This window comes from Nematostella vectensis, chromosome 14 (assembly GCF_932526225.1).
Source record: "Nematostella vectensis chromosome 14, jaNemVect1.1, whole genome shotgun sequence".
Lineage (NCBI taxonomy): Eukaryota > Metazoa > Cnidaria > Anthozoa > Actiniaria > Edwardsiidae > Nematostella > Nematostella vectensis.
Window position 1 is genome coordinate 9,123,346 of NC_064047.1, and position 27,140 is coordinate 9,150,485.

A 27,140-nucleotide genomic window follows, 5' to 3' on the forward strand; every position below is an offset into this window, starting at 1 on the left:
TGTTGGTTTTCAAAAATCCGTGAAATACTATTTAGTTTGTTTCGTACTAATACACTGTAACGCCTTTGTTCTCTTTTGTTCTGGCTTTACTATTACACTTTAAAAATTACATTTTGTTGCACAGCCAAGCGCCCCAACTGGTTATTTCCTTATAATTTTTGAAAATGTTGGAGGCAAATTTCCCTATCCCTCCCCTTGCTACGTCTTTAGAAAAGAAAAACTTTTGTAGATTCACAACTTCGGGTGTAGTGGTCGAGGATGGTGATATATATATATCCCACCTTTCCATTTTGTAACTCTATATACTCGTTTTTGTCATCCCCATTCATGCCATTCCACGCCATCATTTATGTTCAACATTTTCCTCCCTTCCAGGTTATCTATCCACCTAACACCCACCCCCCCCCCCCCCCCCTCACCACCCACCCACCCCAGGTGCTTTGGTACGAATACCCGCCTTCAACCGAAAGCCAGCGGCTGATCAGCATTCTTTTGTGGGCATGTGCAGGGGGTTTCCTATACTCGATCATTGTTCACTTGAAATCATGAGGAGATCTCAGTAAACTAAAATGTTTCAGGCCCGACAGTGACCCAAATAACAAGTGTTTCACAACTACAAATCGTCCTTCTTTGTAAAATTCAATTTAATGAGTTTATCCTGCAAAAAAGAAAGCCCTTGATCATTTAATTTTCTAATATATTTTTCCCAGTTCACCTAAATATCACTTTATTTATTTTTGTTATCTGTTTAGATATTAAGTGTTACCCCAAATAAAAGTCTATCTATCCATCCATCCATCCATCTATATGCACGTCTGCCCCTTATCCATGCAGTGAAGGTCCCCTTTACCGCATACACTGACCCATTCATTTGTCGCCGGAGTTGGCTGAAGAAGTTTTTTATCCTTCAGGAATTGGATATTAACCGGTAGGTACTCGGCGTTAACAATGCCATGCCTAGAAAGAAAAAAATACGAGAGCCATATAGAAAATTAAAGAAGACCTTGGCGGCGAGACGCTACCTGGATAACTAACTCCCCGCTACCCCGAATTTGGATAACTAACTCTCCGCTACCTCGAACTCCCCGCTACCCCGAACTCGGATACCTCGAACTCCCCGCCATCCCGAACTCGGGTACTAACTCCCCGCTACCCCGAAATCGGATAACTAACTCCCCGCTACCCCGAACTCGGATAACTAACTCCCCGCCACCCCGAACTCGGATACCTCGAACTCCCCGCCACCACGAACTCGGATAACTAGCTCCCCGCCATCCCGAACTCGGATACTAACTCCCCGCTGCCCCGAAATCGGATAACTAACTCCCCGCTACCCCGAACTCGGATAACTAACTCCCCGCCACCCCGAACTCGGATACCTCGAACTCCCCGCCACCACGAACTCGGATAACTAACTCCCCGCCACCCCGAACTCGGATACCTCGAACTCCCCGCCATCCCGAACTCGGGTACTAACTCCCCGCTACCCCGAAATCGGATAACTAACTCCCCGCTACCCCGAACTCGGATAACTAACTCCCCGCCACCCCGAACTCGGATACCTCGAACTCCCCGCCACCACGAACTCGGATAACTAGCTCCCCGCCATCCCGAACTCGGATACTAACTCCCCGCTGCCCCGAAATCGGATAACTAACTCCCCGCTACCCCGAACTCGGATAACTAACTCCCCGCCACCCCGAACTCGGATACCTCGAACTCCCCGCCACCACGAACTCGGATAACTAACTCCCCGCCACCCCGAACTCGGATACCTCGAACTCCCCGCCACCCCGAACTCGGATAACTAACTCCCCGCCACCCCGAACTCGGATACCTTGAACTCCCCGCCACCCCGAACTCGGATACCTCGAACTCCCCGCCACCACGAACTCGGATAACTAACTCCCCGCCACCCCGAACTCGGATACCTCGAACTTCCCGCCACCCCGAACTCGGATAACTAACTCCCCGCCACCCCGAACTCGGATACCTCGAACTCCCCGCCACCCCGAACTCGGATACTTCGAACTCCCCGCCACCACGAACTCGGATAACAAACTCCCCCACTACCCCGAACTCGGATAACTAACTCCCCCGCTACCCCGAACTCGGATAACTAACTCCCCCGCTACCCCGAACTCGGATAAGTCAAACTCCTCGCTACCCCGAACTGAGTTATATTTTAGTCTATTACATTTTGAATCAAGGTTAATAAACTTGTTATTTGAAGATGTCAGGGTTCTTGTGCGGTCATTTTGTCGATCAGCTTACTTGTTGACGTTCACTCGCAGGATCATTGATTTTGATGTCGGATTGTTCATTGTTTTGAATTTTTTTTCATAGTCCTTTTCTGTAACACGGCTTTCATTACGTAGCCTTCTGGCATGCTTTGGGGCTAATGCCCAGTTGAATATCTGAAAGTAAACGAATTATTATCAATCTGTTTCTCGGGATAGCTAAAAAAGAAAAAAAAAAACGCAATATAATAGGGGACTTGCGCCAAGAGATCACGTGACAGAAATAACTGCGCCCGTCACACCTGAAACGAAACCCTTTCTGAAAAAAGCGATCTGTTTTTTTTTTTTTTCGTAGGCGCTTAATAAGTTTCATTTTGTTGCTGTTTTGCCACTAAAAGACTGAGCGCGCGCTAGTTTGCCACCCAAACAGTCACGTGATTTCTTAGCGCAAGTCTCTTATTATAGAGCCTCCTCCGCAGGCGTGTCGAGGGTTTTATCAATTTCGGACTTTCTGTGGAGGAAAAAAGTGGGGGCCTGGATAAGAAGAAGGGAGGGCTCAGCTCACCCTCAGTCCCCTCTCTACCATAAATAGTACCACAGGAAGCCACTCGAAATGCATGCGGAAGATGCTACAATATAATAATTATGATGATGCACTACAGAGTTGCCGCCAGGTTATCTAATACCGCATTCGTGGTTTAATTGAGCTGTTTTGAATCTCAATCTCCCAAGAGTGGACAGAACCAAGAACAAAACTGGATAGACTGTGCTGTACATGTAACTAAGTGATCATTTAGCTAGTAAGAATTCATCACAATGAGAAACTTGGCAAGTTATCAGGCAAAGAAAAACCTTGTTTAACTAAACGTGGTCATGATGGCTTAGGTGTAAATGCAGCATAAGAGAAATTACTAGGTCTGGATGACTGTCGTTTGAAAAATGTCTATCGATATCAACAGGTTCACCATAGGTTCACCAGGTTGCCATAGGGTGCTCCGATCCAATTATCAGTAGCGGATATTTAGGGGGTTTTTAAACTTACTTTAAAAGTACGTCACTCAAAATCATGCTGTTCGCTTATCAGCTTGTCCCAATTCCCCGCGATTCTAGAAATAAGCGCAGGTACGACTGTATTTTAAATAACTTACCTCGTCGTTGCCATTTCCAGGATAAGGAGGAAAGACAAAATTTCCAAGGCCATATGAGATCAGCGTGTTGCCATGAAAGCAGTGTTTTTCGATTCTGTGCGAATGCGACCCTATCACCATGGATACGTTAAGTGATGCAAATGCTTTGGCTATTTGTCTTTGGTTTGCTGAAGGTAAGGGGATGTACTCTAGGCCCCAGTGAAGAAAGATGACAATAATGTCTGGAGATTTTGACTGAAAACGAGTAGAGAATCGTCGTAAACAGAAGGTATTGGTATTGCTGGACATTTTGTAGGTCGGTGGTGATGATTATTAAATTATTTGATGGTGATTATTATGTGTAATATGATGAGGATGATCGTATGACGTGACGATGATGATTGCATGATGTGATAATGATGATGATGATGAAGATTGTGTGATTTGATGGTGATAATGATGATGATGATAAATGCATGATGTGATGTATGATGTGATGATGCTGATGATGATTATATAATGCGATGATGCTGATGGTGATGATATTATGTGATGATGATAAAATGATCTGATAATGATCATAATTTGCCTTCCTGATTGCCTTGATAATTAAAATATTATGTTAATAAGTAATGATGATGGTGGTAGTAATAGTGGTGATGATAATGATTATGATAACTACCAAGGCGATAATGATTGCGGTGGTGGTGATACTGTTGTTGAAAATAATGATAGTGATGGTGGTGGTGGGAGTAGTATGTTTTATACTAGTTAGATTTGACCTTTGTAGTGATGCTATAAATTGTGGTGTTCTAATGGTGATGGTGGTGGCGGTGGATGCAGCAGTAGAGGTGTCGGAATTGATAGCGATGGTGACATTGGGTGTGGTTATAGTAGTGGGGCAAGATGGTTGTAAATGACCTTGGTAGTGATGCTATAAATTGTGGTGTTGTAATGGTGATGGTGGTGGCGGTTGGTGCAGCAGTAGAGGTGTCGGAAGTGATAGCGATTGTGACATTGGGTGTGGTTATGGTAGTGGGGCAAGATGGTTGTAAATGAAAGAGTAGTTGAACAATAGCATCACAAATAGTCAAACATCCCTAAAACTAAAAGCTTTTTTTTTAAAAGCCTTCAGTTTTTAAAAAGCTGATTCCTGTCAATTTGAGACTCGAGGCAATAATGTGTCAAAAAAAACTTTATGGCTTGGTCAAATCTTTATCACACAAGTCTTGAAAAGCCCTTAGACCCAGGCCTCCAAGAGATTGGCCGAGCGAGTTTTAAGGTCACCAAAATATTGATATGAGGGGGGTGTTGCTCGCGCACCCTGTGCACCCCCCTGTGTACGTCCCTGAATAGGCCATTCCAGCTATAAGCATGCGCGTGCACTCACCATGGGAACCTACCTCAACTACCGGCATGCAGCGCGCGCTTTGTTTGATGTAAGCTTGAAAGAGCGCGCGCTGCATTCTGGTACGTTGAGGTAGGTTTCTATGGTTATGCACGCGCAAACTTATAGCTGGAATGACCTATTAGGAATGGATGCGAATAAGAAGTCTGACCTTTTTTAGCTCGTATACATCGCGCGTGGCTGCATCTTTGGTGTAGTAAGCGGGACCTGATGAGAATTCCATTCTGGACCAACACAGAGTAGTGTTAACACAATAAGCGAGAAACGCGATCTTCACACCGCGGATTACCTTGGTGACTGGTACCTGAAAAATGCAAATAAAAGAGTGCGCCATGTATGCTTCAAAGGTTTAAAGATTCGCCAAATAGATACACTGCATAACTTCCCAAATGGGGCACCCTATGGGTGTGTATCCACTTGGGAGGCAAAGCCGAAATCGATCTGACAGAGCAAAAAAAAGCATAATATTTTCCAATTCTCAATATATAAGCTCAAGATTCCGCATACAAGGAGTTCCTCTGACAAAAAGCTTAATTCCAAATTTTAAAAAATTTTAGAAGATATGAAATTTAGATATTAGCGAGCAAATTTGGCTTAATTTCTGATCAGAGCCCGACTTCTCCCTAAAAACGAGAAGAATTCATACTTTGAACATTTGAAAATTGCACTTCAAGCCTCATATCAACACTTTGATATGTTGGTTTACGTAACATAAGGAACCTCTATGCAAAAAATTCAAGCTTACCGAAGGGTAACCAGACCTTATTTTGGGAAAACTTGCCATTTTTTTGCTCTGTCGATCTCCTTTGAATTCGTGTAACATTATAAAATAAATTAACAAATATTAATTTTAAATCGATATGCTCAGAATAGTTATAGGTTCCTGTACTTATTAGGTTGTTATTTTTTATATATTTCTTACAGAAGTTTGGCCCTCGATAAACTCTCAGATGCAGGTGCGGATCCAGGATTTCAAAATAGGGGGAGGATAATATACAGTAACCATGATCCAGTTGGTTCTTGGTAGGTCATATAGATCTAAACAATACTTCACGCTCAATTGAATTTGTCGCGTCAGCCAAATCCAGCAGGCTAAGGCACATGGACAATAACCCCCGTCCCTCAGACATTTATTTTCTTCAAACGTAGTGACTTTTCAATTTTTTTCTCATAAAAGGGGTTGAATATCCACCCAATCCACCCCCCCCCCCCTACCCACCTGTATCCGCCCCTGGGGTGTTTCTCCAACTCCGCTAACTCCGAACCCGAAAAAATCCCGCTAGCTTTTGCCTGTAATACCGCGAATCACTTCCGGTGTGAAAAATGTAACTAAAAAAATGTTTAAATTATCAATGTGTTCCTTTTTTGCTGATTAAATCTCGCCTTTTCAAGTGGTTTCGAGTATCGAGTGTGTGATATATTAGAATTAGTTTAAATTTGAATATTTTGGAGGCCTGTGGTTTTACACCAAAGAGAGGCTCAAACGGACATGCACGTTTCTTTTTTTTAGCCAAGGTGGGTTACCTGTGGTGCGTCATAACGTCCGTAGCTGTATCCCAGTGGGACAATGCCAAGACTTTTAATCGTCCTCACTGTCGTGTTTACTGATATTTCTTTGAAATCATTTAAATGATTATTAGCTATAGATAGTATATCGTAACCGGCAAACCTGCGGAGAAAAGAAAAAAAATAAGTTTAGGTTCGTTATCTTTGGAAAACGCCAAGTAATTCTGACCGGAAGTGAACCAATGCGATTGTCACCTTAAATGCACTTTTCTAATCAATACAAACAAAAAAGAAACAAAGGTCAATCAATTTTTTCTAAGGAAAGGTTAATTATTTAACGTGGGGGGCTGCTATGTTTGGGGGGAGGGTTGCGATTTTTTAGCGTCGATTTTTGGGATGGCCTGAAATTTTGATGCAGGGTTTAGGGGAGGGCCTTTTGAACAGGTATTCTGATCAATTTCCGAGTCTCCTAAAAGTCTGGAAATATAATTTTTTTTCTGGGGAGGCTCCCAGACACCCTACAAAATAGTTAAACGACTGTGATGCGCTTTCTGTTTGAAGTTTCATGACTTTCATTTGGCTGGAGTTGAAAACCATAATCCCCTAAAGTGCGGCTTCTACTTTTTTTTATATTTTACAGTTTGGTTTTATTTACTTCCATCACTAAATTTATTACGAATGTCAATTCATGTCAACATCCCCCCTTTACTAACTTTTCAGGAGCTAATGGTTCTGTGTTCTATTTATGTTTTTAATAATTAGCATTTCATATATTTGAAAATGGCAAATTTTTCACGGGCAGCCTGCGCTCAGACCCCCTCATACAATATTATTATTTACACCTCTGAAAATGGGCTCAAAATCAACACTTTTGCATTGGCTTTATGGGCATGTCATATCAAGAAAATTGAGCCCAAAATTGTCGTTTTTGCCAAACGCGGTCACTTCCATATAAGGAAACTAATATATTCATTATTTGGCAAATCTGCACGATTATTGTGATTTTTCAAGGTGAGCGTACCCCAGGGGCTTCGTAAACTTTATAACTGGTAACCAGAAGAGAAAAACAGTTACTGTGACCATCTTTAGTAAGTTGAGAAGGTCTCTGAAAAGAAACTAAGTTTCCTCGGAACCAGACCCCCAAAACGACAACGTTTTACTCCTACCTAACTCAGTCAGTTCTCCCCCACCCCCACCCCCCCCAAAAAAAACACACATACACACAATAATTTGGCGTGTATGGGAGGGGGGCGGTGTCGGTCTCCCTCCCCCCCAATAAATAACGACCTTTCCCCCTGGTAACCTTGTTACCATCATTTATCAGCTTATTATATATGTCATTTTCGTATTCGGGCAGGTGGCTGTTTACTGGTGAGCTGACATGGATAGTGGTTATATTAATTAAGGCCCTAAAAATAAGGTCGTTAAGCAACGACGGCAACGTGGACAACGACGACAGAAACAATTGAACTGGATGCAGAATTCAATAGCACGTGAAAACAATGGCCGCGCCGCGCACCGGGGGGAGGGGGCCTCCAAATTTTCCGCCATTTTGCTGTGTTTTTTTGTTTTTAAAGAGGGAAAAAAATTCTAAATAATATTCTATGGCGTAAATTTTAGCTGAATTTCCGTTGGATTTGATAAGTGTTCAAGGCTGCGCTATTGTTCTACTACTCCTTTGAAAATCCAAATTCTAATGACAATAACCGTACTGTGAATATAAACACGAGACTTTGTTACATTAGTAATGTTTGTATTTTACCAAAATACAGGATATGAGCTCTCTTTTCAATTTGCTCTAATTCCGTGAGGGTGAGGAAGATACCAGTCCTCCCCCCCTTCCACTCCCGCCACTCTTTTTTCAGCGTCCCCCCCCCCCCCCCCCCCGTCAAAATATGGTCTGCGGCCCCTGGAAAATGCCACCATGCCACCAAACCACGACGTTAAAAACATTCAAGGTAAATTCAGGACGCGGACGTTTGCAGTATCCTCTACGTACTACGTGCTACTGTAGAAATAATGTCCAAAGTTTGCTTTTGCTACTGTAGAAATAATGTCCAAAGTTTGCGTTTGCTACTGTAGAAATAATGTCCAAAGTTTGCGTTTGCTACTGTAGAAATAATGTCCAAAGTCTGCGTTTGCTACTGTAGAAATAGTGTCCAAAGTTTGCGTTTGCTACTGTAGAAATAATGTCCAAATTTTGCGTTTGCTACTGTAGAAATAATGTCCAAAGTTTGCGTTTGCTACTGTAGAAATAATGTCCAAAGTTTGCGTTTGCCACTGTTATAGAAATAATGTCCAAAGTTTGCGTTTGCCACTGTAGAAATAATGTCCAAAGTTTGCTTTTGCTACTGTAGAAATAATGTCCAAAGTTTGCGTTTGCTACTGTAGAAATAATGTCCAAAGTTTGCGTTTGCTACTGTAGAAATAATGTTCAAAGTTTGAAGGTTTGACCCACCTAAGTGCCGGCGCACTTTTTAGTGTTGACCTCAGTGTAACCGCATCATCTGTCTTCCAGCGATTTTCCTTTACTTCATCCTTACGCTGTATAAAAGGCGACTCATAGTTACCGATGGCTATGTCAGCTTGCTGAAGATAAGTGGCAACCTTTGTCAGTGTCTCTTTATAATCATAGAAGCCCTTTTCGGCGAAGTATCGTATCGCACCACCAAAGCTCACGTCACCAGTAAAGACTAATGATGCCTGTTCGCTGCAAATATAGAACATTATACTCGTTTTACAGTCACGATTTATGATAAAATGTATTATTGCCACTGAAAACATCTTTGTGAGGCATGATTGTTTAGAAAGGTTGAGAATTATTTAACTGTAAGCACTAACCCAGGAATAAATACGGCTATATGCAAAAAGGGCATTCATCTCTAGGTAAGCGCTAACCTGATCTCTAGGAACCTGACCCAGTAAAGTAATTACTCATCAAAATAGCATTCCTGATGATCCATTCGGTATAAACAAGTCAACAGATTTCCAAAAACGCAACAAGTTATTTAAAATACCTTCTATGCGTCTTTATTCTCCCAAAACTCATCACCAGGCTTGCTAATGCTATCAATACTTTTAATTTCATCGTCGTCAAAAACAGTCCACGGATATATATATATATATATATATAAATATATATAATAAAGCTTTGAAAGAAAGCTTCACAGAGAGGCTGATTGAAATAGTGAAAACAAGTTTCCTGCGTTCAGCCAAGTTTGAGTAAGCTCATGACATGGTTGTGACGGGACGTACCTCCCCCGTTTTAAAAGGCGGAAAACCTGCCTTTACCTGTCAGAAAACCGTCGTTTTTTGACATAAGCGTTTAGCGTGAAAACATTTAGCTTCACTTTTAACACTTAGACCACAAGAGACCGAGAGGTCTAATTTTTAAAATCCACCAATTAGATGGTCAATCTAAACAGTTTCACAGTTTTATTTCGCCATATTTTTTAGAGTTACAACTCATAGAGGTCGAATTTTTAGAATCCACCAATTAGATGGTCAAACCACAGGTAGCACAGGCAATGGTTTTTAATCTCGTCCGTAGCTTGGAATAGGCTGTTCTTCTTAGAGGTAAAATGAGTGCATTGAAGTAGCAATTTTTTCTGTGAAATATTGCCAATAAAGTTGCCTTAAAACTTAGAACATGTCTTGTTGTTGTCAAATGTATGTCTAATAACGATTTGGGGATGTTTTTTTTCGCGAAATATACAGCTTCTCTCCTCCTACTAAGGAAAGAGACAAGGTTGGAGGCGCCAATTTCGGTAGCACTTAATTAAATACCGTCGAAATTCGAGAGGAAAAAACAACAAACAAAATATTTTTATTTCGCAGACTTATGCCAGGGTAAACTTACATTCGATATGTGGCAAAACATTCGAGCTAAACTATTTTCCCTGGCCGCTAGCCGTATTTTAAAACGAGAAAGTAGCCACAAGCATCCTTGGCCGATGCTGTTGGACGATTAGTTACGCTTGACTGCGCTGAGAAGGAGCACAGGTAGCCCAGGCAATGGTTGCTTGTTCGTAGCTCGGAATTCGGCTCTTCTAAGAGGGGACGAGTAAAGCGTTTTTTGTGAAATTTTGTCAATAAAATTGCCTAAAACTTATAACATGCCTTAATTTTATTGACAACATTTCACAAAAAAAACGCTTACTCTTCCCCTCTCAGAAACCACGACGGTATTTGAGTGCTACCGAAAATGGCGCCTCCAACCTTGTTTCTTTCCTTAGTAGGGGGAGAGAAGTCATAAATTTCGTTGAGAAACGCCCCCAAAATCGTGTATAACACGCGAATTTGACAACAACAAGGCATGTTCTAAGTTTTAAGGCAATTTTATTGACAACATTTCACAAAAAAAAACGCTTTACTCGTACCCTCTCAGAACAGCCGAATTCCGAGTTACGAACAAGCATGCCTGGGCTACCTGTGGTCAAACTAAACAGTTTCACATACAATTTTACAGTTTTATTTTGCCAATACCTTTTTTATAGGGTTACAATTCAAAAATTTGATTAGGCAGGAAGTCCTGGGAAGCCATAGGCTTATAAAATAGAACTTCCTTCTTAAATAATATAAATACATATTACTAAACTAGATTACATGACTATCAGGCAAAATAACATATAGGACTTTCCAAGAGAGCATTTTCTCTTGGAATTGCATCTTTTTAGAGTTAACCGATCAAAAACCTTTGATACCCCTCCCCCCCCTCGCATTTTAGTACGCGCGCGCTCGTGTTTAGGCAGATTGACAAATTGGAACTATTTTGTAAATATGCACTCGATTTTACGGCCTGTTTACATAAAGCGAGTTGTCTTTTTTGGGTCGCTCGCGGCCCGAGCTGTCTCGGTCTTGAAGGTAGCAATAACCCTATAGACAAAGCGATTCAACGGATTCAACCCTCTAAATCCTTCCCATGATCCACTATTGTGTTGTATCGGTCCATCATAGGTAGGGGCAAGTTTGCAAGTGCGCATGCGCTTCGACCCATTTTGTATTAACTCGATCAACAAGGGGAGGCTACAAAGCGCCGATCACCAAGTCAACAACTCGAGCTCAATTTTTAGGGGGGGGGGGGGGGGGTGAATCGGTTCGCGGATCGGCGGATTCGGCCCCGAAATGCTCACGGATTACGGATTTTGATGATTATATTACAGCGGATTGGCCGGATTTTGGAAATACGGCGGATCACGTTTCTGTTGACAAATTGGGCGCGGATCTCGGATTTTTTACTGCTTTGACAGTCGAGTTTCGGATTTTAAATGAATTTCAATCGATGCTATTGTTTATCTGTCAAACCATGCATGACTGCATTTACTGCGACCATTCTTTCTTACTCACCACCCCCCCACCCCCCTCCCCCCCCCCCCCCCCCCCCCCCCCCCCCACACACACACACACACACACTCCGCCGCCTCCGTTTCCCTTGTCAGGCGGTACAGCGGCTACATGTAGGCGAGAGATCCGGGGATGATCCACACAGATTAGCTCAGCCAATCATAATGCATGATTTGTTATAATTGGTGGATAAATACTACCCTGGTTCCAGAGCCTCGTGCGTCTCTTTAGTGACGCTCGAGGCTCAGGGACCAGGGAAGATAAATACAGGCCCTGAGCCTAAAATACTCACCACAGGAATCCCGAAACCCTAATAAACCTTATTCTCAGTACACAGAGGACTATTTTGCCGCCATAATAACCACAGGAATCCTTACATCACCGTCAAGCTGTCAATATATTTTCTTCGGGGAGGGGCTAGGGTTGCTTTGTAATTACAAAGAATCTTCATTGTAACTTTCTAATACAGAAGTAAAATTAATGAATTACGTCTTGATAAGACTACTCACTCTATCTAAAAATAAGAACAACAACATGAATATGTTTTAGTTCTCGCAAACTCTACTAGTATTTTTCCTTCCACTACCCTCCCACCTAGGGTAAGACTACGGCTAGCACGTGTATGTACCTTCACGAAGTGTGACTTTCAAACCGACTGCTTTCCCGCACGGAGGACTTTGTGATACTTTCCTCATAAATGGGCGATAAAGTACTGCTGATTGGTAGTGGAGGACGGGAACACGCTATAGCTTGGAAACTATCCCAATCCGACCATGTTTCCACGATTTATATCGCGCCGGGGAACGCTGGAACCAAAGGACACAAGATGCAAAATGTTTCATCTTCGGTACTAGACGTCAACGTTAACGAAAATGTCGTCTCCTATTGCCGTGATAACAAGGTTGATTTCGTCGTTGTTGGACCCGAAGCACCTCTGGCTAATGGCATAGCGGACTCTCTTCAAGATGCCGGAATTCCCTGTTTTGGTCCTAGCCAAAAGGCTGCTCAAATTGAAGCAAGCAAGGACTTCGCCAAACATTTCATGTCTCGACATGACATCCCCACGGCAAAATTTGCTTCTTTCACTGATGCCGACAAGGCATGTGAGCATATCAGGAAAGCAGACTACGCTGCTTTGGTTGTGAAGGCTAGCGGGTTGGCCGCGGGAAAGGGGGTTGTTGTGGCCAGTGACAAGGACGAGGCGATAAAAGCTGTCCATGACATGTTGAAGGTACTTAAACTTAAGTTACATAAAGTTGTACATAAGCAACTTAACTTATATGTTTTGTAAAACCTACTGTAGTTTTGACAGGGGTTCCGCGACATTTTTAATCCACCATTTGCAAAACCATAATATTTTTCACCTTTGAATCACTATAATAAGTAATGAAATGGCAAGTCATCTTCAAGAAATAGGAATGTTTTTATTATTTTTGCAAATAAATCAAAATACTCCATTTATGAAAACCACAGTGTTGGCGCAGTTGGCAGAGTGTCGCTCTGTAGCGCCTGTGCTTCTCACCACAGGTTTCCCGGTCGCTCTGTAGCGCCTGTGGCTCTCACCACAGGTTTCCCGGTTGCTCTGTAGTGCCTGTGCCTCTCACCACAGGTTTCCCGGTTGCTATGTAGTGCCTGAGCCTCTCACCACAGGTTTCCCGGTCGCTCTGTAGCGCCTGTGCCTCTCACCACAGGTTTCCCGGTTGCTCTGTAGCGCCTGTGCCTCTCACCACAGGTTTCCCGGTTGCTCTGTAGCGCCTGTGCCTCTCACCACAGGTTTCCCGGTCACTCTGTAGTGCCTGTGCCTCTCACCACAGGTTTCCCGGTTGCTCTGTAGCGCCTGTGCCTCTCACCACAGGTTTCCCGGTCGCTCTGTAGTGCCTGTGCCTCTCACCACAGGTTTCCCGGTCGCTCTGTAGTGCCTGTGCCTCTCACCACAGGTTTCCCGGTCGCTATGTAGTGCCTGTGCCCCTCACCACAGGTTTCCCGGTCGCTCTGTAGCGCCTGTGCCTCTCACCACAGGTTTTCCGGTCGCTCTGTAGCGCCTGTGCCTCTCACCACAGGTTTCCCGGTCGCTCTGTAGTGCCTGTGCCTCTCACCACAGGTTTCCCGGTCGCTATGTAGTGCCTGTGCCTCTCACCACAGGTTTCCCGGTCGCTCTGTAGTGCCTGTGCCTCTCACCACAGGTTTCCCGGTCGCTCTGTAGTGCCTGTGCCTCTCACCACAGGTTTCCCGGTCGCTATGTAGTGCCTGTGCCTCTCACCACAGGTTTCCCGGTCGCTCTGTAGCGCCTGTGCCTCTCACCACAGGTTTCCCGGTCGCTCTAAAGTGCCTGTGCCTCTCACCACAGGTTTCCCGGTCGCTCTGTAGTGCCTGTGCCTCTCACCACAGGTTTCCCGGTCGCTCTGTAGTGCCTGTGCCTCTCACCACAGGTTTCCCGGTCGCTATGTAGTGCCTGTGCCTCTCACCACAGGTTTCCCGGTCGCTCTGTAGCGCCTGTGCCTCTCACCACAGGTTTCCTGGTCGCTCTGTAGTGCCTGTGCCTCTCACCACAGGTTTCCCGGTCGCTCTGTAGTGCCTGTGCCTCTCACCACAGGTTTCCCGGTCGCTCTGTAGTGCCTGTGCCTCTCACCACAGGTTTCCCGGTCGCTCTGTAGTGCCTGTGCTTCTCACCACAGGTTTCCCGGTCGCTCTGTAGTGCCTGTGCCTCTCAACACAGGGTTCCGGGTTCGATTCTCGGTTCCCGAAGGGTGCTGAGTTAGTTGGTCTTGCCTTCTCTCTGAGGGTTGTTCTCCAGTTTTCCCCCTCATAAGTTGTATGGCAGTCGCCTGTGGTACCTTCTTATGCCTTTAACTCAACCACATCTGAATGGGCGCTTTTGTACAATTAATTAACCGGCTGAAACAAGAATGAATAGCTTCCCCAAATTATTTTCTTTTTTTGTAACATGTGTTTACATTGCTGTTCATATCTCGGAATTCCTCTTACAGATTTTAATAAAGCTTCCTCTAATTGTTGACCAAGGTCTGATGTATAATTTCCTAAAGCTTATTTGTTTAAAAAAATTCCCTGTAGCAGACAGCATTTCATGAATAGTGCATTTAATGGGTTCGCCGTTCTGTTGCCATAGAAACAGCAATGTAACTAAATGTTAAATTTTTATGAAGTTCAACCCTAGCTACATGACATGGCCAAATAGTTTGATGATCCGATCCCTGTAGCAGAAGATACGAGTTGTGATTAACAGGATGATTGGGAATTCGAGAAACTGTATCAAATCTCCTTAATTAGTATTCCAGTTTCAGAGAGTGATCAGCTTACATAATTTTTTGGGGGGGGTAGATTATATGAATTTAGCTGGGTCACATATATTGTGCCATTCTTATAGACTGAACACAATGCCATTCTCCTATTTCATTTTCCAGGACAATATCTTTGGTGATGCTGGCAGCACTATTGTTATTGAAGAAAAGTTAGAAGGAGAAGAGTTCTCAGTAAGTATTCAGAATTACGTAAGAAAACATTTTAATGAATGTATTGAATGTGTACCAAGTACTACCCACCCCACCACAGAAGTGTGAATTCAAATTTTAATCTGTTAATCAAAATAACCCAAAATAGCAAGCCAATAAGGTACCACTTCCTTTTCCAGGTGTTGGCTTTCACAGATGGCAAAACCATTGCAGCGATGCCTCCAGCCCAAGACCATAAGACCCTGTTGGACGGTGACAAGGGACCAAACACAGGCGGCATGGGTGCCTATGCCCCTTGTCCTCAGGTATGTTTAAGATAGTCCATAGTGTTTCTTGATTACCAAGTACTGATAACGAAATTGGTATTCAAAAATCAACTACCAGAAGGATTGGTGCCTATGCCTCTTGTTCTCAGGTATGTTTAAGACAATCCATAGTTATTTACCACTTTTTTCTCTAAATCAGATATCTGATGATGTGCTAGAGACCATTAAAAGGGATGTGCTGCAAAGAGCTGTTGACGGCATGAGGGAAGAGGGATGCCCCTACATCGGCGTCCTATATGCCGGTATCATGCTCACCAATGATGGCCCTAAAGTGCTGGAGTTTAACTGTAGGTTTGGAGACCCAGGTAGGGAGGGGCACTTGCGTATGAGTACTTAGAGCGACTTTGCAAACCAGGGATTGGAAATGAAGAACATTCTGATTATCTGTCTAACATTTTCTCAGGAAAAAAATAATAGCACAGGACAACTGAACAGGTCCAACCAAGCAGAATGATATGTCCAGGGCAGTAAAGGACATTGAAATATATTTTTTTGTAGGGGGGGAGGGGATGTCCCGGATGGAAATTGGGGAAGGGCTAAAAAAACCTGGCCTTATACTGTACTGCTTTTGAGTTGTTGTTGGGGGAGGGTGATGGGACTTCCAATGCATCTTGTTCTTCCTCTTTTGCCGTACCTGCCCCTATGAAAGATGTCTGTCTATATTATTGTGACCACATCATTTTTTTTTCATGTCTGACGGTAGAGACTCAAGTCCTGTTGCCTCTACTGAAGAGTGACCTTTATGCCACCATGATGGAGTGTGTAACTGGTGAGCTAGAGATGTCGATGCCAGTGTTCGCTGCTGGCAAGGTTGCTGTGGGTGTGGTTATGGCTAGCGGCGGTTACCCCGGCTCATACAAGAAGGGTCTTACCATCCATGGCTTAGAGGGTGTTATGGTAAGTGAAAAGTTGGAATTCATTTTTATACATTTAAATTTCACTTTGATAAAAAGCCAGAAAGATGTCATTAAAATTCAAGGTGATTAACAAATATTTGCATGCATCTGTCCTCTGTTAGATGCATGTTACATGCATGTTATGAACCAAAAAGTATGCAAAAAGATACAGCCAGGTTGCATGGTTGTTGTTTTAAACAATGAGCTTCCAATGAGTTTTCATCTGAAAGATGTCGTCATGTAAGATTTCACATTCATAATAAAGAGAAAATTACATGGCTGCTTGCAGATACAATTCTATCTTCTCATGCTGTGCTCACTTGCTAAAGATAATATCAACACGAAAATAAAAGTTGTATCCGTGCATAACCATGTAATATCCTCTATTTATTACCTTTATAAATTCTCTGCTTTACATGCTCAGTTGTGTCCACTATAATGTGCCTTTATTATCATGATGAAGAGTTTGAATTTTAATGAAATTTCAGAGCCTAGAAGACACCTTGGTGTTCCATGCTGGTACCAAACCAAACGAGTCAAGGGACCAGGTGGTCACGTCTGGAGGGCGAGTCCTTGCTGTTGTTGGCCTGTCCGAGACTGTGGTGTTAGCACAGGAGAAGGCGTATGAGGGAGTCAAGGGAATCTGCTTTGATGATTGTTATTACAGGAAGGACATAGCTACTAAGGCATGCAGGTAATTAGAAATTATTTATATTTTTTTTTTTTACTTTTCATGTCACAGTAGGCTATCTCTAAAACAGGGAATGGGGAATTGGAGAATCGGGGAACGGGGAACGATAAAACAAGGAATACTAAAACAGGGAATCTCTAAAACGGGGAATACTAAAACGGGGAATCTCTAAAACGGGGAATCTCTAAAAATGGGAATACTAAAACGGAAGACAAACAAAGGGCCGAGTCAGGAAACGAGTTAGGAACCGAGCTTAACAAAGCTTGGAAAAGGTCTTAGAAGTTGATAATAGGCGACGAGCACTTTGAGTCGGAGATTTATTATCCTGACAAGATTGTGTAAAAAAAATTTGACGAAGAAGAAAAACAATCTGACAAGACGGCGAGCGCCACCGATAGCCAAGAAATACATAGCTTATTTATATCGGACAAACAAACAAAAGAATAGATAACCAGGGATGCAAATACCCCCAAAAAAAGAAAATTTATTTGACAAGACGGCGAGCGCCACCGATAGCCAAGAAATAAATTAATCGGACAAACAAACAAAAGAATAAATAACAAGGGATGCAAATACCCAAAAAAGTATCTATTCTATCAAATAATCATAAAGCAGCACAGTGTTTGGTGTTTTATTTTACTTATAAGTACTTACATCAAAAGTTTGTTCTCTACATACCGTCGAGTTTTCACACCAATCAGTCCATTTTTGCCGTGAAGGCTGACATCTGAGCTTTCGTTCTCATTATTTAGATCTATAGCACGTTTGGGATGAAGCCTGCAGCTTCAAAAAGGTTAAAATAGAAATAAATAGCCCTAAAAGTTGTTTAATTATATTACGGTGTTTGTCGAAACGATGAAAACAACGCCGAACGTTTTAGTATTCCCTGTTTTAGTATTCCCCGTTTTAGAGATTCCCCGTTTTAGAGATTCCCCGTTTTAGAGATTCCCCGTTTTAGTATTCCCTGTTTTAGAGATTCCCCGTTTTAGAGATTCCCCGTTTTAGTATTCCCCGTTTTAGAGATTCCCCGTTTTAGTATTCCCCGTTTTAGAGATTCCCCGTTTTAGTATTCCCTGTTTTATGGTTTCCCGTTCCCCGATTCCCCGTTCCCCGCTTTAGAGATATCCTGTCACAGTATGTGTTTTGCAATACTTTATCCATGATGAAGTCAAAATGCTCATACCTGTTGGCTTCAGTCCAGCTTTAGATTGTTAACAATAATTACAATTTATGATTGTCTTTGATTGGTCTGCACTATGTTACCCGATATAAATAATGATGATTATAATAATAGTAGATGCATTAACAAAAAAAAAACTTTTAAAGTCTTTAACAAAGGAAGTCAAATATAAAAGGTTGAAATTAACCTTTTGAAGAATAAAAATTGAAATGTTATTTGTTAAAGACAGAACTTTTAAGGTTTTACAATGTTAATATAACAAATTATGCAAGGAAATATTCTTTATGTATAACATTATCATTCTCAGATGTTTAATTGTATTGTTTGTTTGTATTTGGCCGGAGGAGACAGAAATTTTCCATATTAGTTCCATATAAGTTTTCCATAAGTGATAAATTCAAGAATGTTTCACTGTAGCAATACTTTCTAATAAACACTTGCTTTTATACTGGCCCAAATATGGTGTTTTTATAGCTAGCTAGCCTTTGAAGCAAGAATTTTTGTGGAGTTACATAGGCGGAAGATCAAGATTTTTTATGTTTTGGTTGCATAGGAAATGGGGCTTGCGGTATTGGAAACCTCGATCTTCAGTCTTTCCCTGCTAAAACTCCACAGAATGTTTTGCTTTTCAGGTTAATACTGTAGCTAGTACTGTATACATGTTTTAGATTCCTGTGTACTTGTTATGTAAATGCCGGGGGTTTTAGGTTAAGGGTACCCATGTAATGTGTTTCAGCATTGTTCCACAATCCTTTCTTAGATCAGCACCCCTGAGCTACTTTGCATCTGGAGTAAATATAGATGCAGGTAACAGCCTAGTGAAGGCCATCAAACCGTTGGCAGCAGCGACGGCAAGAAGTGGCTGTTCAGCAGACCTGGGTGGGTTTGGGGGGTTCTTTGATTTGGCGGCAGCTGGGTATAAAGATCCCTTGCTAGTCAGTGGAACCGATGGAGTTGGCACTAAACTCAAGGTGAGATTAGGAAAATTATCGTAAAGTAATCTGTGTCTGTTTCCGGGAATGAATGGCTCCTCTGTGTACCATGATTGTACCCCCTTCTTGGTCCACCTGTAAATAGTATATTTCTTTTCTTTTAAAATTTTCAAATCTATTTAAAGTATATTCTACTTCTGTATGTTCTTAACATTGCGCTTCTATCACTATTGCTATATTTCTGTCCTGTAAATGAGACAATACATAATTGTATTTTAAAATGACATTTTGATGTGGTGATTACAAATAATTAAAGCAAGAGTATGTATGTATCTTTTCTGCAACTGAACAGGCGTTTTGCAATGCAATCATATTTTGCAATGCACACACTTTCCGAGTGACAAACCCACCCCAAAATAAACACAGAAATGGCTGCAACCATCAGGACATTGAGTGATGAAGACACAAAATCTTGCCCAATTTTGTAAGCTTGACATAGAAATTTCTTGCTGGTTATTATTTTGTTGTTATTTTGCTGTCAAAAGCCACAGTGGTGCGAGTAATGCCTGGTTCTTTTCCACTAGGTGGCTCAGTCAGTTTGTTGCCATGGTTCCGTCGGTATAGACCTGGTAGCTATGTGCGTTAATGACATCCTCGCACATGGAGCAGAGCCACTTTACTTCCTGGACTACTTCGCTTGCGGCAAGCTGGATGTGGGTGTGGCTAAGGAGGTGGTAAGGGGTGTGGCAGAAGGGTGTTCTCAGGCTGGATGTGCACTTATTGGAGGTATGTTTATGAAAGGCTAATTGTAATCAGCAGATCTTTTATTAATAATGTACAGAAAATTAGATAGACACAATTGTTACCAAAATATTTATTTTCATTGTGTACTCTACTTACAGTATTTATATTTGTTGTGCTTCGCATATGAGTTCTTTTTTATTTGGTGGTTAGCTACTAACTTCTAGTTGGTGTGTCATGTGACAAATACAAAAAAAATAGACTCAGTTTTGTTTTTGTGATGTTATCTGATGTTATTTGTACAGCTACCCTAATAATCAGTATACACTGTAACTTCAGCTCACATGTCCTTTTTTCGGTCTTATTGTCTTACAGGGGAGACAGCAGAGATGCCAGGGATGTATCAGAATGGAGAATATGACATCGCTGGCTTTGCCGTCGGGGCTGTGGAGAGAGAGCAAGTCCTCCCCCGCATTCAGGCAATTAAAACAGGCGATGTCCTAATTGGTCTGGCGTCCAGTGGGATTCACAGCAATGGTTTTAGTCTTGTGCGACGTGTGATTGAAGCTGCTGGTCTAGAATTCAGCTGCCCTGCACCCTTTCCCACCACCCAAGGGGTGCAGTCTATGACATCCTTAGGCATGGCTCTGTTGGCGCCGACACGCATCTACTGTAAAGCAGTGTTGCCACTGATGAAAGGGGAAGGTTGCAAGATCAAGGCCTTTGCTCACATAACAGGTAAAGGAAGTTATTACACTTTTTACTGTTAGTTGCAAGCATTTTTAACCAACTTTTGTTATGGTAGGCAGCCACTATCTTTCTGGATAATTATTTTGAATGTTTCTTGCAAACAAAGCATTTTATTTTTATATATAAACACTAAGAAAAATGATGATTGTTACTCAGGAGGAGGATTGGTGGAGAACATCCCCCGAATTCTTCCCGATGGGAAAGGTGTTGAACTGGATGCTAATACCTGGAAAATACAACCTGTGTTTGGCTGGATCTGGTCTCAAGGTCAAGTGGCGACGACTGAGATGGTGCGGACATTCAACTGTGGCATTGGTGGTGTTCTGATTGTTGAAGGTAGTGATGCAGCATTTGTTCTGGACAGTTTGCGGGATGCTGGAGAGACTGTCTGGAGTATTGGCCAGGTAATTCATAATAGGAAATTATGTTTATCAGTTTTTTTGTCATTGGAAGGAAAACATAGCTCCGTACTTAAGAATACACCTATGTGATGAGCATCAAGTCTAGGAATTTTGGGAGGGGAGCTAGTTACATTAGAACCTCAATATTCTCGATACAACAATCAACATTTTCAGTCCCGAAAAAATTGCAGTAGAATGCACATTCTGTCGTTGCCATATAGTACTTTTATTGGTTTTATACGCAATAAAAGTGGGTGATGCCCACTCAGAATCCACGCCGAATCAACGCTGGAAAATGTTAAAATACTTTCAGTCTGTTCTGTAAATATAGTTTACTTCATTGAAAGTGCGACGTACGGGATTTTATTCACGAGTGGCTTGTGGCTAAACACGAACGAGCGAGTCTTCGAACGAGTGAGTTTTAAGTCACAAGCCAGGAATGAATAAAATCCAGTACAAAGCACTTTCTTTGCTGTGAGCTTTTTGTTATAACGAGAATTTTCATTGTAAATACATAATTGAAAGTTTTTATGCGAGCACATTATACAACCATGACAAGGTTGTCCTAGCGAAGGAAATCGAGGTAAATAACGCGGGAAAGAATGTCAATCGACTACATACGTGTAGCAAATTCAGTTTATTGAGCTGAAAAGTATAGTAACAACAACAAAAAATAACCTTAATAACCATAAAGACTTTGATTTGCAAGTCAAGGTTATTAAAGTCAACAAAAGTAAAAATGTCTTTACTCACTGTCTGATTCAATCATAAAGCGACGAGGTTAGCTGCAAAGAAAAAAGATCTAAAAAAAGAAGAAAAAGGCAGCACGAATGCTCACAGATGACGAGATTGTTCGAGCGACAAGCGCTCGTACTGTTCGCCGTCTTTCTTTCTCACTTTGAGTAAAAAGTTGGCAATGAGATTGTCAAGTTTCTTGGGCTCAATATCTTCTATTTCTCTCGACTCGTTTTTGGAGACTAAAAATCTTTTCAGTAAAAGAACATCCCTTTGAGTCTTACTAACTGTATTTTTCTTTTCCTGCTCCGAGACAAATTTTTCGATTGAGTAATCGACGGCAGCAAATCTATTTTCCTCCATTTTCGCCGAGTTAAAGTGCCCCAAAACATGCGAAACTGCCAGATCTGTCTGAGAAGCCATTAAAGTGCAACGCCTGATTGGCTGAACAAGTAAATCGCTTGCGCTGATTGGTTATATTCCGCATATATGATAAAAGCTATACGATATCCTGAGTGGCTGTAAAGCTCTTTTTCACATGGAAAAACATAGCATACTATTTTCTACAAAGGATCTTTACGTAATAAAATTCTCGTAATACGTGTAATAAAATAGCTATATGCTGCTAGGTTACTTCTTACCATCACACTGTCACAATTCATCTTTTTTTTCCAGGTGATTGATTTTCAGGATGGAATTGAGCGGGTCAAAATCAACAATATACATCATGCTTTAGAAAATGCTTCTGCAGATGTCACCTTGTTCAACACTACGCCATCGTCACTTGCTGATGGTGTGGCAAAGAGAATTAAGCTTAGTAATGGAGATGCTGCTGTAAACATGTAAGGATTGTCTGTCAACTTGTCCTTCACCCCCTTTTCACCCCCCTTTACCCCATACTTTAGATAAAGGCACTGTCATCTTGGCAAAATCCAAGACCTTTTAATTCCCCTATTTCTTTACTCCACAGGCCAAGAATGCGTGTTGGCGTGTTGATCTCAGGATCGGGAACAAACCTTCAAGCGTTGATTGACAGAAGTTTACGTTACGACAGCCATGCAGACATTGTTCTTGTCATCAGTAACAAGCCTGGGGTCCAAGGTCTCAAGCGGGCACAGGATGCTGGGATACCAACAATGGTAAAGCTGATAGTACACTATTTTTAAATAAAAGAATTATTCCTGAGTCCTAGTTGGCTTTACGACATTAGCCCATGAGGCCAAAACATCTAAACTTGCCAAATGCCAAAATTTCGTCAAGAACGACATGACGGATAAACCCTGAACATGAGCACTTCGAAGAAATGGAGAAAGAAGATACAAGTTCTTACAATGGCCATCAGTTCCTTGTATTTCGGACTGATTTTCCCTTTTCAAAACACAAAAATCGTGAGGCTGAAATGCACATACCCAGATTTTGGCCTTTAGAGATAATTTTTTCCTTTATCATCCTTGCGCTGTGTATGTCCTCAGAGACGAAAAGCTCAAATTGCAATGTCACTTTACAAAAAGTCGCATCAATTTTAAAAAAAAAAGTCGCAGGGGAATTTTCCGCCTTATTTGATGTGAAATGAGCTTATTGGAAACTTCAAGTCATGTTTTTCCGTCATGTCGTCAAGAACACATAAGGCCAAATGCTCATGAAGTTAAAGGCCAAAACTGCTTTAATGAAAAAAAAACTGATTGTTGACAGAGCCACACTAATAGAGGTACATACCTCTGTATTTCTCATCAGGTCATCAAGCACAAGGATTTCAAGAACCGTGTTGACTTTGACATGGCTGTACACGCGGCACTGGAGGACGCCCAAGTGGAACTCGTGTGTCTAGCTGGCTTCATGCGGATACTTTCTGGCGACTTTGTGCGCAAGTGGCGAGGCCGACTGCTTAATATTCATCCGTCCCTCTTACCTTCCTTTAAGGGTATAGATGCCCACCAGCAAGTGCTCGCGGCAGGAGTCTGTATTTCAGGATGCACTGTCCATTTTGTTGTGGTGAGTCTGATCTAGATGTGAGCATTGGTAGAAATCACTAGAAAAAACACGAGCCTTGACATACTCTAAAGCTGTTGTAAGAATTTTTTTACATTTCAAATTAGAATAATAATAATCTTGAAGAATAGACGTTATAAGCAGGTAGGCTTTTGAACTATTTCTGCTAAGCCCTCAACGAATAGATAAAACAGGACTTACGTACATTGGGGTACAATAGGGGACTTGGCGCTAAGAGATCACGTGACTTCTTGGGTGGCAAACTCGCGCGCGCTCAGGCTCTTAGTGGCGAAATAACAGCAACAAAAAGCAACTTATTTAGCACTTACAAATAAAGCCAGCAAGTTTTGCTTTCAAAAAAAGTTTATTTTCATTTGAACATCTTTCGTTGGCAAGACGGGTGCAGTAAATTATGTGTTTATTTTGGTTTGGATTGTCCACCACGAAGGTCACGTGATCTCCCCAAGTCCGTCATTGTGTCACTAGTGGCCACTGCGAGACGCAAGTCAGCAATTTAGCACTTCATTATCACATGCAGGCTTGTCGTGTGTTTCGTATCTGGTTTGCAACAATCCAATTGGCCATCGACGATATGTCCCTGTTAAATGTAATTCCTATATTTTCAACTGTAAGTTTCTTAGGGACTGGTCATTAGAAAAGGCAACTGAATGCTAGAGAGGAAAAGAGAGAAACTTGCTCAAGACAATAATAACAAAAAACACGCGATCAGAAGAGGAAAAAAAAGATGCATACCATTCAGACCCACCCCACCCCACCCCATCAATTTTCTCATGGGCCATCACCTTTCTTGGGTGTGACATTGGCCTGTAATGCAAAGCTACTTAAACGTTCTGGAGTTTTTTTACAGTAACGTTCCTTCACAGGAGGAAGTGGATGCGGGTGCAATAATCACGCAGGAAGCAGTGCCTGTGTTGCCAGGGGATACGGTCCAGAGCTTACAAGAACGGGTAAAGACCGCTGAGCATCGTGCCTACCCGCGGGCTCTTGAACTGTTGGCCAGCGGAAAGGCTCGGCTTGATGTAAATGGAAAAGTGGAGTTAACAGCATAGTATGGAGACGCAACAGGCATCCCATTGACTTGTCATGGTTGCATAGCAGAGCCCCCTGTGGCCGACCCTCGCTACACGCCTGTGATAAATAGCTGGCGCAAATGGTAGATCTCCATGAATAGTTACTGTAAGCATCTGTTTCCATGAACAAATCTTTATAGTGTCTTTGTCAGCCGCTATTTTGTCGTCATAGCAAATTACCATGTGTGATAAATTATCGATTTCCATCGGCTTAGTTTGGAAGGCTGTGTAATTTAGTGATAATATACTGGGTGTCTATTCTCAATGTTGCATTAGGCTTGGTAAGCGTTTTATGTCTATATAAACTGACATACTAGTATGATTTGTCTAAAACAAGTATTCTCCTGGGTCCAGTTCCTAGAAAGCGGGTTAGCGCTAACCCAGGGATAAATCGGCTATCTTTGCAAAAAGGGCATTTATCCCTGGGTTAGCGTTAATCTGCTTTCTAGTAACGCGGCCCTGAAGTTAATGATCACAATGGTGCGGTTTACTAGGGCTTACCAAGCGTCAAGACGTCTGACGAATAGCTTGACATCAATAGGGAACTTGCGCTAAAAGATCATGTAACTTTTCTGGGTGGCAAATTCAAAACAAATTAATCAAACAAAAAATCAGAAGTAACTGCGCCTGTCACACTAGAAAGCGACCAAAAAATAAAATCTTTAGATGAAACTAAACTCTAAAAAAAAAAAAAAAAAAAAATTCTGGCCTTTTTCGTAAGCGCTGAATAAGTTGCTTTTTGTTTCTGTTATTATAAAAGCCTGAGCGCGCTCTATTTTGCCACCCAAACAGTCACGTGACCCCTTAGCGCAAGTCCCCAATTGTACAAAGACAAATGATTTCTACTGCTGTAGGGGTCTTCTTTGCTTTTGTAATAATCCAATAAAACCCCGATAACCCCAACTTTATACAATACAACCCCGCTATTGCGAACTTAACTCAGATCGAGTTATAGGTTCGATTGAAATGCTCATAGCCTCATTCATCATGAACAAAGTATCGATATCCATATAAATGCGTGGTGGCCCTCCCGTTGAAGTAATTTACTTAATGAAATTCCTATTACTGTCGAATCCGTTGTATCGCGACGCCTCATTTCAAAACATCGATTTGTTTTTGTCTTGTGGGATTTTATGTTCCGCCAGTCAAATTATTCCAAGCCAATCAGATTTATGCCATCTCTCGACTAATGCAGTTGCCTGGCTTTCTGTCGCGACACTGTCTGGTTTTCGTCCAGAGGGAAGCCAGGGAAGTGCACAAAGCGAGATTCCGATTGGCTCAGAATGGTTTTACTGACGGAACAGAAAACCAAAACAATTCGTGCTTTGAAAACGCGGGTCGCGATATAACGGATTCGACAGCTATTTTTGACAAATAAAGAAAATGAATTTTAAGCAGAGTGGTTTTCAAAATCTAAAAATTTAATTGTTAAAGTGTAATAGTCAAGTCAAAACAAAAAGGAACAAAGACATTACAGTGCATCAGTATTAAATAGTATTTCGTGGATTTTTGAAAACCAGTCTAGTCAAAGAAACGAACAATGTATTTAGTTTGCGGGGAGATCCGAATTGGAGTTATTAGGGTTCTACTGTATTTAGCGAGGAGATCTAGTTATGAGTTCATATTGCATTAAAAGTTCATGTTGTATTATTAAAGCGTAAAACGATCATAGTTATTAAATATAAAGATATTAAAAGGTATTATTGTTACCCATAACTCTAGCAGGCTTCGAAATGTTGGTATGGCACATGACTTTACCTAGACCCTTTCCGCGAAATGTTTCCTGCTCTTACCGCCTTCATGACTATGATCATCTGCACGCCATCACGACGTGGTGCCGTTGATAAAATGCTTTGGCGCAATGCATCAGGGTTACGTTCTCGTAAAGAAATCCGTGCGTGCGCAATGTGCGTGAGGCGGCATCTTTTTGCAGGGGTGGGCACAGGCGCGTACGACTCCTTCCCTGGCCACCACCAGTGGACATTGCGTAAAAAAAGATGTTCAACGATCTGTAACGCTCCCTGAAACTCTCTATTGTTTTGGTAGGCCCAGTATGGAAAGGCGGAAACTCCGCCGAGAACAAGTAGCTTAAATCTGCTGTACTACGCTCGCTTGAGGAAGGTGATAAGCGCAGTTACCCCAGTGTTGCTATACCCGCCATCAGCAGTGGTATCTTCGGTTTTCCAAAAGAGCGCTGTGCAGCTATCCTTTTCTCTGTGGCGATAACTTCTCTACGTTCTACGAATCCTTGTTCTCTCGAACTAGTTCGTTCACGAACTTTGATAAGCCGTATTTGATACACCAAAGAGCTGAA

General features: G+C 42.1%; 2 protein-coding genes across 2 annotated transcripts; one reads left to right on the forward strand and one right to left on the reverse strand.

The window, feature by feature from the left end:
- Positions 1 to 626: 626 nt before the first annotated feature.
- Positions 627 to 9,493, reverse strand: LOC5509920 (capsule biosynthesis protein CapA). The gene is made up of 7 exons (XM_048721873.1): positions 9,299 to 9,493; positions 8,740 to 8,991; positions 6,300 to 6,444; positions 4,927 to 5,079; positions 3,389 to 3,622; positions 2,275 to 2,417; positions 627 to 957 (listed from the first exon to the last, which is right to left on the reverse strand). The coding sequence occupies exons 1-7, from the start codon at positions 9,367 to 9,369 to the stop codon at positions 804 to 806; spliced, it is 1,152 nt and encodes a 383-aa protein (XP_048577830.1). The 5' UTR covers positions 9,370 to 9,493; the 3' UTR covers positions 627 to 803.
- Positions 9,494 to 12,100: 2,607 nt separating this feature from the next.
- Positions 12,101 to 26,476, forward strand: LOC5509911 (trifunctional purine biosynthetic protein adenosine-3). Its single transcript, XM_032378940.2, has 14 exons — positions 12,101 to 12,855; positions 15,047 to 15,115; positions 15,274 to 15,399; positions 15,560 to 15,725; positions 16,124 to 16,317; positions 16,805 to 17,010; positions 18,948 to 19,158; positions 19,704 to 19,905; positions 20,236 to 20,598; positions 20,767 to 21,014; positions 22,422 to 22,588; positions 22,717 to 22,885; positions 23,481 to 23,738; positions 24,620 to 26,476. Exons 1-14 carry the CDS (start codon positions 12,322 to 12,324, stop codon positions 24,803 to 24,805), a joined length of 3,099 nt encoding a protein of 1,032 aa, XP_032234831.2. The 5' UTR covers positions 12,101 to 12,321; the 3' UTR covers positions 24,806 to 26,476.
- Positions 26,477 to 27,140: the final 664 nt, after the last annotated feature.

Excerpts from the sequence above, each read along its gene's own strand:
- LOC5509920 (XM_048721873.1), bottom strand. The coding sequence starts at position 9,369 with ATGAAATTAAAAGTATTGATAGCATTAGCAAGCCTGGTGATGAGTTTT. Across the intron at positions 6,445-8,739 it reads AAAAGTGCGCCGGCACTTAG|GTTTGCCGGTTACGATATAC; the intron begins GTGGGTCAAACC and ends TTTTCTCCGCAG. Across the intron at positions 958-2,274 it reads CTGCGAGTGAACGTCAACAA|GCATGGCATTGTTAACGCCG; the intron begins GTAAGCTGATCG and ends TTTTCTTTCTAG.
- LOC5509911 (XM_032378940.2), top strand. The coding sequence starts at position 12,322 with ATGGGCGATAAAGTACTGCTGATTGGTAGTGGAGGACGGGAACACGCT. Across the intron at positions 19,906-20,235 it reads TGGATGTGCACTTATTGGAG|GGGAGACAGCAGAGATGCCA; the intron begins GTATGTTTATGA and ends ATTGTCTTACAG. Across the intron at positions 21,015-22,421 it reads CTGTCTGGAGTATTGGCCAG|GTGATTGATTTTCAGGATGG; the intron begins GTAATTCATAAT and ends TTTTTTTTCCAG.